General features: G+C 38.8%; 1 protein-coding gene across 1 annotated transcript in view; it reads right to left on the bottom strand.

Annotated features, from left to right (window-relative positions):
- Positions 1-4,124: 4,124 nt before the first annotated feature.
- Positions 4,125-12,607, bottom strand: part of Bag4 (BCL2-associated athanogene 4) — a 35,284-nt gene continuing 26,801 nt past the window's right edge. Inside the window, exons 2-5 of the mRNA XM_005398437.2 lie at positions 11,437-11,544; positions 7,342-7,596; positions 6,092-6,346; positions 4,125-5,143 (exon numbers count right to left, since the gene is read on the bottom strand). Of these exons, the coding sequence (XP_005398494.1) occupies positions 4,658-5,143; positions 6,092-6,346; positions 7,342-7,596; positions 11,437-11,544 (1,104 nt within the window). The 3' untranslated portion in view covers positions 4,125-4,657. The remainder of the gene's footprint in view (positions 5,144-6,091; positions 6,347-7,341; positions 7,597-11,436; positions 11,545-12,607) is intronic.

Raw genomic sequence — 12,607 nt, 5'->3', positions numbered from 1 at the left:
AAAAAGGAGTACAATCCCACCTGGGCATCGTAGTGCTTGCCTGAAATCCTAACACTGCAAGGCTGAAGCAAGAGGATTGCCCAGCCTAGACAATCTAGCAAGACCCTGATTCAAACTAAGAAATAAGAAAGGGACTGGGGATGTGCCTCAGTGCAAAGGTCTTAGGTTCAATCCCCAGCATAGTGCCACAAAAGAAAAAAAAAAAAAAGAAAAGAAAAGAAATTAAAATAGAAAAAATGTAAAAAGCTGATGTGGCAGCACACACCTGGGATCTCAGCTCTTGGGGTGCTGATGCATGAGGATCCCCTGGAGCTCGAGGACAGTCTGAACTGCACAGCAAGATCCTGTCTCCAAAAAAAAAAAAAAGCAAGCCAGGAGTGGTGGTGCATTCCTGTAATCCCAGCAATTTCAAGAGGCTGAGGCCAGAGAACTGTGGCAATTTTGAGGCTAGCCTGGACTACACAGTGAGACCCTGTTCCAAAAAGAAAAGAAAAGATGAGGGAAAGGGAATCACCAGCGTAAGTGAAGAAAGATTCCAGGGTAACTGTCTGCACCAGGAACATACCAGTTCTACTGGGAAAGTTCTAGGAATACGTCTTAAGGAGTTTGATACAATACACATCTGAGCATCTTGAGAGAAGATTCAGACAACTGATAGAGGGTATGAGGTCAAACTAGTCATAAGTACATAAGCAAACAGAATGAAGAAGACAAATGATTAAGTACAAAGAATACAAAGAGTTCTTCAGGAAAAGAAATCACAGTTTATTACATGGCAGAGCTCTGGTTAGCATTTACACAGAAGTGACTATGTCACCACACTGAGAAGTAGGGCGGAGGACAGGCTGAGATGTATGAGTGGTACAGGCCAAGAGGTAAACCCAAATTCTCATCCTTTGGAGTACAAAATCAGTAGAAAAGACCTAAAATTGGTAAGTCAAGAAAAAGCAACATAATTGTGCTATTTAAAAATACGAACACACATTTTAAAATGTGTTTTACATTTGAAAGCAGTTGCTTTCAAAACAAGAAAACTAGGCGTGGGAATCAGAAGAATGCTGCTTTTCACAGACCTGACTGGTTAATCTCATAACCTCCATGAATTATGGCAAACTAACTTTTTAGGAAAGATAAAAGGCTCCATCAACTATACATTTCCTCAAAACATTTTTTAAAATGCCAATTAATCTGTACTACTCAAGTTTTTAAAAATATGCTTAGCTTGAACAGTACTATTTACATTATTTAGACGGAGAACTACTCTCCAACCTCATTTTTTAGAGCATTTAAAAGAATTCTGGGGCTGGGAATATAGCTCAGCGGCACAAGTGCCTGCCTAACAAGTGCAAGGTCCTGAGTTCGATTCCAGGTACCAAAAAAAAAAAAAAAAAGAAAAAAGAAAAATAAATAAAAGAATTCTACACCAACATATAGACACAAGTATAACCAATGCCACCAATACCTCATTAGGGCTGACTTATTTAAATATTTATATTGATGTTTATTATTTGGGACAATAGTGGTTTACTATAAAGAAAGTATAGCTGTGTTTATCATGCTACGTCTGGGTAACTTTATTCAAGATTTTGACAAAAATGATCCGCTAAATAATATAAATTTAGACACTTTTAGTCCAAATGTGAAATTTCAAGAAAATTTTAAATTTCACTCTCAAGTCAACATTAAGTGAAAAGTCAAAACAATTCCACAAATCATAAATACTATTTTCCTTTGTAACTTCATTGTATTTTCTGAGACAGGTTACCAATGCAGTCCTCTGATTCTAGTATTTAGGATTGTTTTAAGACAGTTTATATCTTTAAATTCTAAGTTTATAGCTATCCTGAATATCTTATTATAACTGAAAATATAAATCTAGTTGTGACCACTCTTCATCACAGAAAAATTCCAATTATTAAATATAGAAGAAATGAGAAAAGGAGAAAATCACCAATAGACCACCACAGCAGTAACTGCTACAAGCAAGGTCTGCCAGTGAATAGTACATACAAGAATTGGCAAAAGTTTAAGCAGAAATAGGACATTTGCATAGTCTCAAAGTATCTCTAGTAAATATTTACTAATTACAAAGGAAAACAGTAATATACAGTAGAGAATCCTAGCAGACACCACCTTAGCAGAGTAATTGATTTCACAACACCAGAAATACAGCATCAGCCAACTAGGACACACTGTCACAGACCAGAAGAAACCAGAGACACGACAGGGGAAGGCAAAATGAGACCCCAGATTGGATCCTGAGACAATAAGAGAACATTAGTAAAAAGCCTAATAAAATCTCTACTTTTAACTCTCTAGTTAGTAGTGCTGTACTGAAGCAAGGTCAGTTTCTTAATTTAACAAATGTTCTATGGCTGATGTAAAATGTACATAAGGTCAATGAATAGTATACAAGAACTCTACTATTTTACAACTTTTGTGTAAGTCTAAAATCATATTAAAAGCTTTAAAAATAACTTTAAAAAGATACACACATCTATATATATTTGTGCATAACATATATATTTGTACATACATATATATATTCATATAAAAATCAAGACTTCATGAAAATTGGCATGTTGGGCATTCAGTAAGATAAATAGAAATGTTCCCCCCAGAATAGTCAAGTGCCTCACATGGAGCTTAGCTTTAAGTTTTTCTCCCTTCTAAAGTTTTACTCTCAAGTATAATTTTCTAATTTTCATAGAAAACTTTTTTTAAACAAAACATTCCTACATGAGCTCAAAAATAAAAATTCTAGAATAAAATTACCACCCCATTATCCAGCAAAACTCACTTATCCCCCTGTAACCCCAGCACTCAGGAGGCTGAGGCAGGAGGATTGCCACAAGTTTAAGGTCAGCCTGGGCTCCACAGTGAGTTCAAGGCCAACTTGAACTACACAGGGAGACTCTATCTTTAAAAAAAACAAACCCTCTCTTATCCCAACCTAAGATCCAGTCAACATTCTTACATTTCTTCTCATTATCTACTGTTTTTACTGGTTTGATTTATTTTGAGTAGAGGAGATGGCTAACAGATTTAATATAGCTAATAGGCCTGGCACCCTAGGAAAAAGAAAAATTATCACCTGGGTATCTCATTAAGAAATAGCTGTTTTTCCAAAAACAGATAGTGTATATCTGAATTTACCTTAGATGTAAATGGTAAGTAGTTATTTAAGTCCATTCTATATGACAGAATAGTGTTACCCAAGCAACGCCATTGGAGACCTTTTAAAACCCTTTTCTGAAATTTGGCTCTAAAATGACTATTATTAATAGCAATTAACACCTTTTATGAAACAGGCAATTCTGTCTATGAAATTTACTCTACAAAGTAAACATAAAATTTACCTTTAAAGGAAGAAAGCAATTTCCCACTCTAGATATGGCTGATTCATTCCCTGAGCATGAATCTCCTATTCTCACTTTTAAGTATAAACTGAGCTGAAATCTGACCATAGGGATCTTGGCTGATGAAACTAATAGTTGGAATGGAGAACAGTATTATCAAATAATCTTATTTATTATTTTTACAGTCATTTCTCTCACTGTGGCATTTGTTTTTCATCTATACCCTATGGTTATCTATAGAAGCAGCAATAGTAATATTTTGTTAAAAAAAATAAAGGTAATTTAAAAGTGTATCTTTATCAAAATACACTGACATTTCTATGTCAATGCTATTTCCAAATGTGCCTTTTGTTTGCTATGAAAAGTAGAAAGAGTAGCCAGGCATGGTGGTATATGACTTTATCTCAGCTACTTTGGAGGCTGAGGCAGGAGGACTCCAAGTTTGAAGCCAACCTGGGCAATTTAGCCAGACCCTAACTCAAAAATAAAAAGAGCCAGGGGATATAGCTCAGTGGTAAAGAGCTTGCCTAGCATGTTCTGGGTTTAATCCCTAGTACTGGTTTAAAAAAAAAAAAAAAAGAAAAAAGTCAAAATGCTAAGATTTCTAATCCTCATTATAAAAAAAAGGAAGACAATTTATCTCAGGAACTCACTATACATTACAATATATTCAAGTTGTGAAAGGATATAAATTCATTCAGAATTGCCAAGATAGTCTGTCAATAGTCTTTTGAATAATTATATTAAACGTATTACTACAAAAGGTACGAAGTACAGAATAATACTATATTTGTGAACTCAAATAACAAAACAAAACAGAGGTCCAAGAAGGCTAAAGTCTAAGCTGTAATTTACACATGAAGTGCTCAGCTCAAAGCAGTCACATGTACAAAAATGTGACAACTTATTTTTATGTTTACAAAAACAGAACCTGTTTGTCTCAGATTATATCCAGTTTCCTCTCCTAGGTTCTTGACAGCCTGTTACATAAAGTATTTTTCTTTCCTGATGGTAAGAAGCAGCTTGCAAACATATCTATGTATTTCTTAAGAAGAAGTGAGTCTACTTGGCAATACTGGTAATTCCACAGTTTCCTATTACATTCATCGTCTGAACACCGGAAAGACTCATATCTGAAACACTTTTCTATTCCTTTGCCAGTTTTTCAAATTTCAGATCAAAAGAAAGTTGGAATGTATTGCTTCTTGTCATCAACAGGTATTTCAAAACATCAATAACTAACCAAAATCAAGAGTTCTTTGGCCAAGTAACAGGCTTCTAATTCGTTCTAAATCTTTTCATAACCCTTTTTTTTCTAATTTTTCCAGTATGGCCTGGATCTTGCAAACAGCCTCTTTCCTGGCCTGCCGGACAGAGTCCTGGCCCCCAGTTTCCACAGAATCTAGTTCTAAAAGTTCCTTTGTCAGCATTTCTTCCAGAAGCCAGTATGCTTTGTCTGTCTTTTTTCCTACAAATTCTTCTACTTCCTGCTCCAGATACTGGACCTTCTCCAGCACATGGATGATTTTTTTAATACTTGGCGGAGTACTTTCAGCAGAAAGTAAACGCTCTTCAGGGAGACTCTCACTCTGCTCTTGACTGCTGGGCTGTTCACTGGAAGTGTTGCCATAAAGCTGGGGCTCGGCACTGTACTGCACTTGGGAATCCAGAGGGTCCGAATGATCATCATTCACTGTCCCCGGCGACTCATACTGATGGACACTGCAGCCCAAGTTCTGCCGGTTCATGCCTTGATCAGATGGGCTATAGGGGTATGAGGAATCCTGGGAACAGGAAAGCAAAATGAGGGGAAAGTTGTTTAAGTGGGGGGATAGTGTTAAGTAATCCACCAACATTACATTTGTTAGTCCACATCTTTCCCCTGACCAGGAAGATACACGAAAATCAGATTCCTCACCAATAAAACTGGACCTCCCTCTTTAATCATTTGAGAGGAACCTGACATGAATCCCCTGTCACAGAAAAGGCAGAGAATTCCAACAATGGCTGCCACCTACCCTGAGGCAGGTCATCGTCATGAACACCTCACAATCTATCTTACCGCCTCACAATCCAGCCAGTGGCTTCATAGATGAAAATCAGGTAGTTTGCCCCCTAAACAGTCAAACCCTTCAGACAGATTGTGAAAAGGAATGCAGCTACTAGCAGATGACATTCATGTCTATGGTTTCATTTAAAGTTAGAACATACAAACTGATACTATAGATATGACACATGGGTTTTGTCTTCTGTCTACAGACTAAGGTGGTAAAATACAGTCTTTGATTGTATTTAATAGTCAAACTGCATCACAGAAAACAGCAAATGAGCATTTTTCTGTCTGTTAAAAAAAAGAATGTGAGCTGGGTGTGTTGGCACACACCTGTAATCTTAGTACTCCAGAGGCTGAGGCAGGAGGATCACCACAACTTTGAGGCCAGCCTGGGCTACACAGTGCATATACAATGAGTTCAAGACCAGCCTGAACTACACGTAAGACCTTGTCTTAAAACAAACAATAAGGATGTAAACCTAAAATGTCTCTTAAAAATAAAATGTGTGAGGGGAGAAAAAAAAGGGAGGTAGAAATAAGCTAAGGTAAAGATACAGGTAATAGTCACCAACCTTTTGCAATTAGTCTCCATTTTACATAGATCAAGGCAGAGAAGTTCTATCTTGTGCTCTCTTAACTCCCCAGAGAGGAAAGGAACAACATTTAGACTGTCTCCTACCTTGGACTGCTGCGGTGGTGAGGAAGGAGGTAGCTGAGGAGAGCCACTACTAGGCCATGGTGAAGTACTTTCAGTCATGTAGAGATTCCCAGGTGGTGCCGAAGGTGCAGCCGAATGCCAGGGGTAACGGGTGCCCATCCCATAAGCGCCAGGAGCAGCCCATGTGTCTTCCTGTGGCCGAACGGTAGGTCCTGATTGTGGAACACTACGATTACCATCCCCATAAGGATAATGAGGCACTGTCACTCCAGGGTTCTAGATCAAGAGGAAGAAACAGTTTATCATTGTTTCAAAACTTAAAGAAGGGCCAGGTGTGTAGCTCAGTGGCACAGCATCTGCCTGACAAGTGCGAGGTCCTGAGTTCGATTCCCATTACCAAAAACAAAAGAAAACAAAAAAAACCTTAGAGAAGTAATGACATTATTCTAGGATAGGCAGATTCTTTTTTTTTTTTTTGGTACTGGGAATCAAACTCAGGACCTCGCGCTTGCCAGGCAGGCACTTGTGCTGCTGAGCTATATCCCCAGCCCCTAAGATAGGCAAATTCTGAGATGCCAGTAACATAACTTCTGCAAGTCTGAAAAAACCTGGTTCCAGAGATAACCAGGATAAGACTTGGTGACAATCCAACTCAGGATGAGTAAAGTACATAGGATGAGTAAAGTACATAGATCAATGGATGAAGGAGCATAAAGAAGTGTCCCATAGATGGTAGAAACAAATAGCCCCATATGTTACAAGAAAACAAAAATAAAGACATATTAGAACTCCTCTTGAAATGAACACAGAAATAAACATGACATTCATAGAATATTTAAAAATATAAACCTAGCAATTTAAAAAGGTTAAGATTTCTTTCATTATAAAAACTTTTTGATTATGACATCTTTCAGAGGTCTTCAGCCAAAATACAGTTATTGGAACAGATGTAACAAAAAAGGATCAATATGAAAGCTGTCCTTGCCAGTCTGTGGTGGCGCAAACCCATAATGCTAGCACTCAGGATGCTGAAGCAGCAGGAGGATCACTGCAAGTCTGAGGCCCGCCTGGGTACAGAGTGAGTTCAAGTCCAGCCTAAAGTACATAGTGAGACCCTGTCTTAAAACAACAACAAAAGTTGTCCTTGCTTTCACCTCTGCAAAAACATCTCTGAACATCTAAAGCATAGATGGCATAAATAAATATCCCTCCACTGTTTACAATTCAAGATGCAAAGATTCTGAATTTTTTCCCAACAGAAACCTGCTCACCTGTGAAGCAGGATATCCTGGAACCTGTGCCCTAAGAGGCGGTACTTCATTCTGACAGTCCTGCTGCGTGTACATCCAACGGGAGACAGGGCTCGAACTGCTGCCTGGTGAACGGTAAGCGCCTGGAACGTCTGCAGAGTACCCAGTCTGACTGTAGCCAGGTGTGTAATAAGCCCCAGAGTAGGAGGCAGCATTTGCCCCAGGACCAGGCGGGTATGGTGGACCATATGCTCCATTTGCATAAGAATTCAAACTCTGAAAAAAAAAGCAAAAGTAGGAGAAAAAAGGCAATAGCTAGAGGAGCTGATGAGCTGAAATGCCCTGCCTTCACATCCAACCTTGAAAACTTTGAGAAGAAATGACATCAGTAACCAATGAAAATATGAAGTACTTAGGCAAGCTTGAAAGCATTCTTTCTCTTCCCTGCTTAAACCCTATGCCATTACACTGCGCTCCTGTTGTGACTGCATAGTTTGCCGTGTGATAGTGGGAGAGTAGGAAGAGATGGAATGATGGTCCTAGCACAGGGCTTTTCACAGGCCTTTCCTTAACTCTACCTAGCACTCCACCTGGCAGCAGAAAAACTATACCCACAGATAGGGACAGGACCCGGGCGGTCTGGGAGAATGGCTGGAGAAAGGACCACACTATCAGCTCTGCCATAGGTCAGCTGTCAGGAAAATGAAGATCACATGCTTATCTTGCAGAGTTATTGTGACAATTAAATAAGATGACATAAATAAAGCATAGTCTCTGGTACACAGTGTGCTCGATAAATTGTAGTGATTTACATTATCACTGCTACTGGTACTACTACAGCAAGATCAAGGGTGAACTCAGATCTGACTCTGAAGTCCATATTCTTCACACTGTACTGCCACTTTCCTCCCAGATAATACCAGCAACAGGCAACAGAGACAAATTCCTCACACACGGCTTACTGCAGTGGGGTTTTGAGCTGTTTGGTTTTAATATTTTGTTTTGTTTTGTTTTGCAGTGCTGGGTGAACCAAGAGCCTTGTATATGTTGGATAATGCTCTACCTGAGCTACATCCCTATGCCTACAGCTTACAACACTATCCAGACTCAGAATCCTCAGTTTAATCCAACAAGAGTAAAGCTAAACCCTCAATTTAAATGACTGTCTTAAGGTTTCTATTAATTTTAAACTCACCTTTTAAAAATAGTAAAAGTACAGAATCAAGTTTTCTTGTCCTCAACTCTATCTCAAGACAACACAATGTTTCTCACTTTAGATTAAGGACTGACATGACCAGAGTCCCGTGCAGGACCAGGTACAGTAAAAGCACAAGGGCAATGAGCCACCTCTTTGTTAAAGCTCCTGAGGCTCCTAAGAGGTTCCACAGGTTTTCAGCCTGAACAAACAGCTCTTTCATAAAACACCATATAGCTTTTTGTACTATAATTCAATTTCCTAAAGAAATGAACCAACTAGAGAAAAAGTCATTGGTATGAAGTTGTTCATCACAGCAGTATTTATAATCACACAGAAATGCAAACAACTTAATGCCTTATAACAATGGAATGATTATACAGATTACAGGCTATTCACTGCAGAACTTTATTGAGTCTTAAAAGTTTACTGTTGGAATTGACTAGATGATATTAATGGTACTAATTCTGTTTAGTTTTTTTTCCTTTTAAATAATGGTATTGTTTTTAAAATGACTTTTTTTTTTTTTTTTTGGTTTTTTTGGTTTTTCTCCGGTACCGGGAACCACACTCAAGACCTTGCGCTTGCCAGGCAGGTGCTTTGCCACTGAGCTAAATCCCCAACCCCAAAATGACATTTTTTTGAGACAGGGTCTTGCTGGGTAATTCAGGCTGGCCTTGAACTCACTCTATAGCCTCAGATGGCCTCAAACTTGTGGCAATCCTCCTGCCTCTGCCTTCTGAGTGCTGGGGTTATAGCCATGGGCTACCATGCCTGGCTTAAAATGACCTTATCTTTTATACAGACATACTTAGATTTATTTACAAGCGATATAATACGATATCCAGAATTTGCCTCAAGGGCTGGGGATATAACTCAGATGTACAGCACCTACCTAGCAAGTACAAGGTCCTGAGTTTGCTTCCTGGTATCAAAAAAAATAAAAAAAAGAAGAAGAAGAAGAAGAACAGAATTTGCTTCAAAATACTCCAAGGAACATTCCAAAAATGAATACCAAAGTGTCAAGTACTGATACTCAAGGAAGCTGAGACAAGGGCATTTAGTATGCTAGTCTCATTACTGTTGTTTGAAAATTTCCTTAATGTTAAAAAAAGAAAAGGATCGGGTGTGGTGACACATGACTATAAACCCAGAACTTGGGAAGCTGAGGCAGGATGATCACTATAAACTCAGGCCTAGTGAGTTCAAGGGTGGCCTAAAATATACAGTGAGACTGTCTCCAAAAAAAAAGTTTTTAAAAATAAGAGTTACTGAGCCAGGTGTGGTAGCACATACCTGTAACCCCAGCACTTGGAAGGCTGAGGCAGGAGGATCGTTGTGAGTTCAAGACCAGCCTGGGCTACAAAGTGAGCTCAAGGCCAGCCTGAACTGCATAGTGAGACCCTGTTTCAAAAAGACCAAAAAAAATAAAAAATAAAAAAGAGTTCCTGTTATTGCACCTATGGAAAGAGCATATGATAAATAAAATTTCAAATAAGAAAAGAATAAAGTTGTGACTACAAATTGAGAAAAGCTAAAATGTTCCAAAATATTAATAAATATAGTAAGATGTCACAAGTAGGGTGTTTCTTCTGCTTTCTTTACTTTTCAAAAATTTAATAATAAAGTTATATGACTTTTTACAGTTAAAAAAAGTTTATGCTATATAATCCACGGGTGATGGCATATGAGTGTAATCCCAGCTACTCAACAGGCTAAGGTAGGAGATCACAAGTTTGAGGACAGCCTGGGCAACTTAGTGAGACCCTGTCTCAAAATAAAATAGTGTTTTTGTTGTTATGTTTTTGCAGAGCTTTCACATGACATAAATCCCCAACACTCCATCCCCTCCCTTTGAGACACAGTAGTAAAGTTGCTAAATTGCCCAGGTGGACTCAAACTTGTGATCCTCCTGCCTCAGCTGCCCAGTGTGCTGGGATTACAGGCATGTGTCAACATGCTTGCCTTAAAATAGTAATTTGAAAGAGCTGGGGATGCAGCATGGTACTTCTTAGGTTCAATCCTTAGTACCACCACCAAAAAAAAGGTTATATGAAATCCCAGGTTTGCCTGAAATCAAGTGGGCCCTGCTAGGACCCTAGCTACTTCATCAGTACCCAAGGAAATCTTTAAGAAACAAGAAGTTATAATTTTAAATATCAGTTGATATAGCAACATAAGAAATCTGTTTGACTTTTGTTTTGCTTTGTTTTTTGTCTTTTTGAGATATGGTCTCACTATGCAGTTCAGGCCTTGAGCTCACTTTGTAGCCCAGGCTGGCCTTGACTCGCAATCATCCTCCTGCCTCAGCCTCCCAAGTGCTGGGATTACAGGCGTGTGCCACCACACCCAGCAGCAACATAAGAAATCTGACACTGAATAATATATAAGAATTAAGTAAAATCTTTAACATCCTATTTATCTGAGCTTCCATGAAAGTCTCATTCTGAATTCCAAAAGAAATCAAGAGACTAACACTCTTAAAATTCAATGTAATTACAACTGCTGCTCTTACTCTAGCAGAAAATGAAATAGACATGATTTGACAGTCAAAAGTCCAACAAGCCAGGCATGGTGGTGCACATGCCTACAATCCCAGCACTCAGAAGGCTGAGGCAGCAGTATCTCTGTGAGTTTGAGGCCAGTTTGGGTTACCTAAATGAGACCGTCTTTGAAGCCCCCCCCACCAAAAAAGGCTAACAGAAATCCTTCCAAATGTCACACTACACACCATCTCACTGCCCAGCTTGGAATACTCTTTCCATAAGGTGTTTCACAGTCGATGAGCTATTGTGTAGAACTACTGTATATGGAATCTAAAAAAGAAAAAAGTGGGCAGGTCTCATATCTGGAAAAAGGTTCTGAAAGTAAATACGTTCATTAAAAAAAAATTCAGAAAGCTTGCCAATTTGCAACCATACCTGGCCTTGTAACTCTGGTCTCACAGCATATGTACTTGGATATGGGGCCCTAGGTCGTGCAGCAGAATTCCAATAATTAGGATTGTAGCCAGGATATAGTGGCTGCTCCTAAAAGGAAAATAAATTGACTTTTAATAATATTCTTACATTGAATACTACTCTGCCATCAAGAAAGACAAATTTAAGTAATCTGCAGGAATATGGATGCACCTAAATCCATCATGTTAAGCAAAATAAATCAGATACATGAGCTTAAATATCACATGATTTCTCTTATGTGAAAGGCCCAAAACATACAAGAGAACAAAATAAAAGTTATATAATAGGAAGTAGGGAGATAGATCTTTCTCAAATAGGAAGGGGATTGAGAGATGGGTGGAGGGGAAGTGAGGGAAGGCAAAGCGATGAAAAACAGAATGAAGATGTGATATGTACATTGTCTTAATTTTTTCATTGCTGAGACAAAATACCCAACACCCAAAGTTAAAGAAGGAAAGGTTCATTGTAGCTCACAGTTTACAGAGGTTTCAGTTCATAGTTGGCTGGCTGTAAGGCAAGGTGGCATAGAAGAGGGCAACACAGCACAGGCAAGCAGAAGGCAGCAAGCAACAAGTGACAATAGCAGCTTCTTTCTGTCCCTTTATAGTCAGTGTAGGATACCCACCCTTAAGGCAGGTAACACTCACACCCAGAACTATGCCAAACTAATCAGTGGACTAATTTAGTAATCATACACTCTTAATCTCAGCATTATACATCCTAGATTCAGGCACTTCTGAAAAAGAGCACCTATGACCTCATGAGCCTTTGGAGGAACATCCAGATGCAAGTCACATAGTATATACATACGAACTCTATACAAGGAATATAATCATTATGTACTGCAAAGATGTACAAAAAGAAAAAAGGGGGGAATCAAGCAATCAACTGAGAGGACAGGAAAAGAAAAAAATACTCTTAAACCGAGGATATAGCTCACTGGCACAGCACCTGCCTGGCAAGTGCAAGGTCATGAATTTGATTCCCAGTACCAAAAAAAAAAGGGAGAGAGAGAGAGGGAGGGACAGAGAGAGGGAGGGAGGGAGAAAGGAGGGAGGGAGGGAAGAAGGAAGGAAGGAAGGAAGGAAGGAAGGAAGGAAGGAAGGAAAGAAAGAAAGAAAGAAAGAATGAA

The sequence above is a fragment of the Chinchilla lanigera genome, unplaced genomic scaffold (assembly GCF_000276665.1).
Source record: "Chinchilla lanigera isolate Chin_1 unplaced genomic scaffold, ChiLan1.0 scaffold00062, whole genome shotgun sequence".
Classification (NCBI taxonomy): domain Eukaryota; kingdom Metazoa; phylum Chordata; class Mammalia; order Rodentia; family Chinchillidae; genus Chinchilla; species Chinchilla lanigera.
This window is presented reverse-complemented; position numbering and strand designations above follow the sequence as displayed.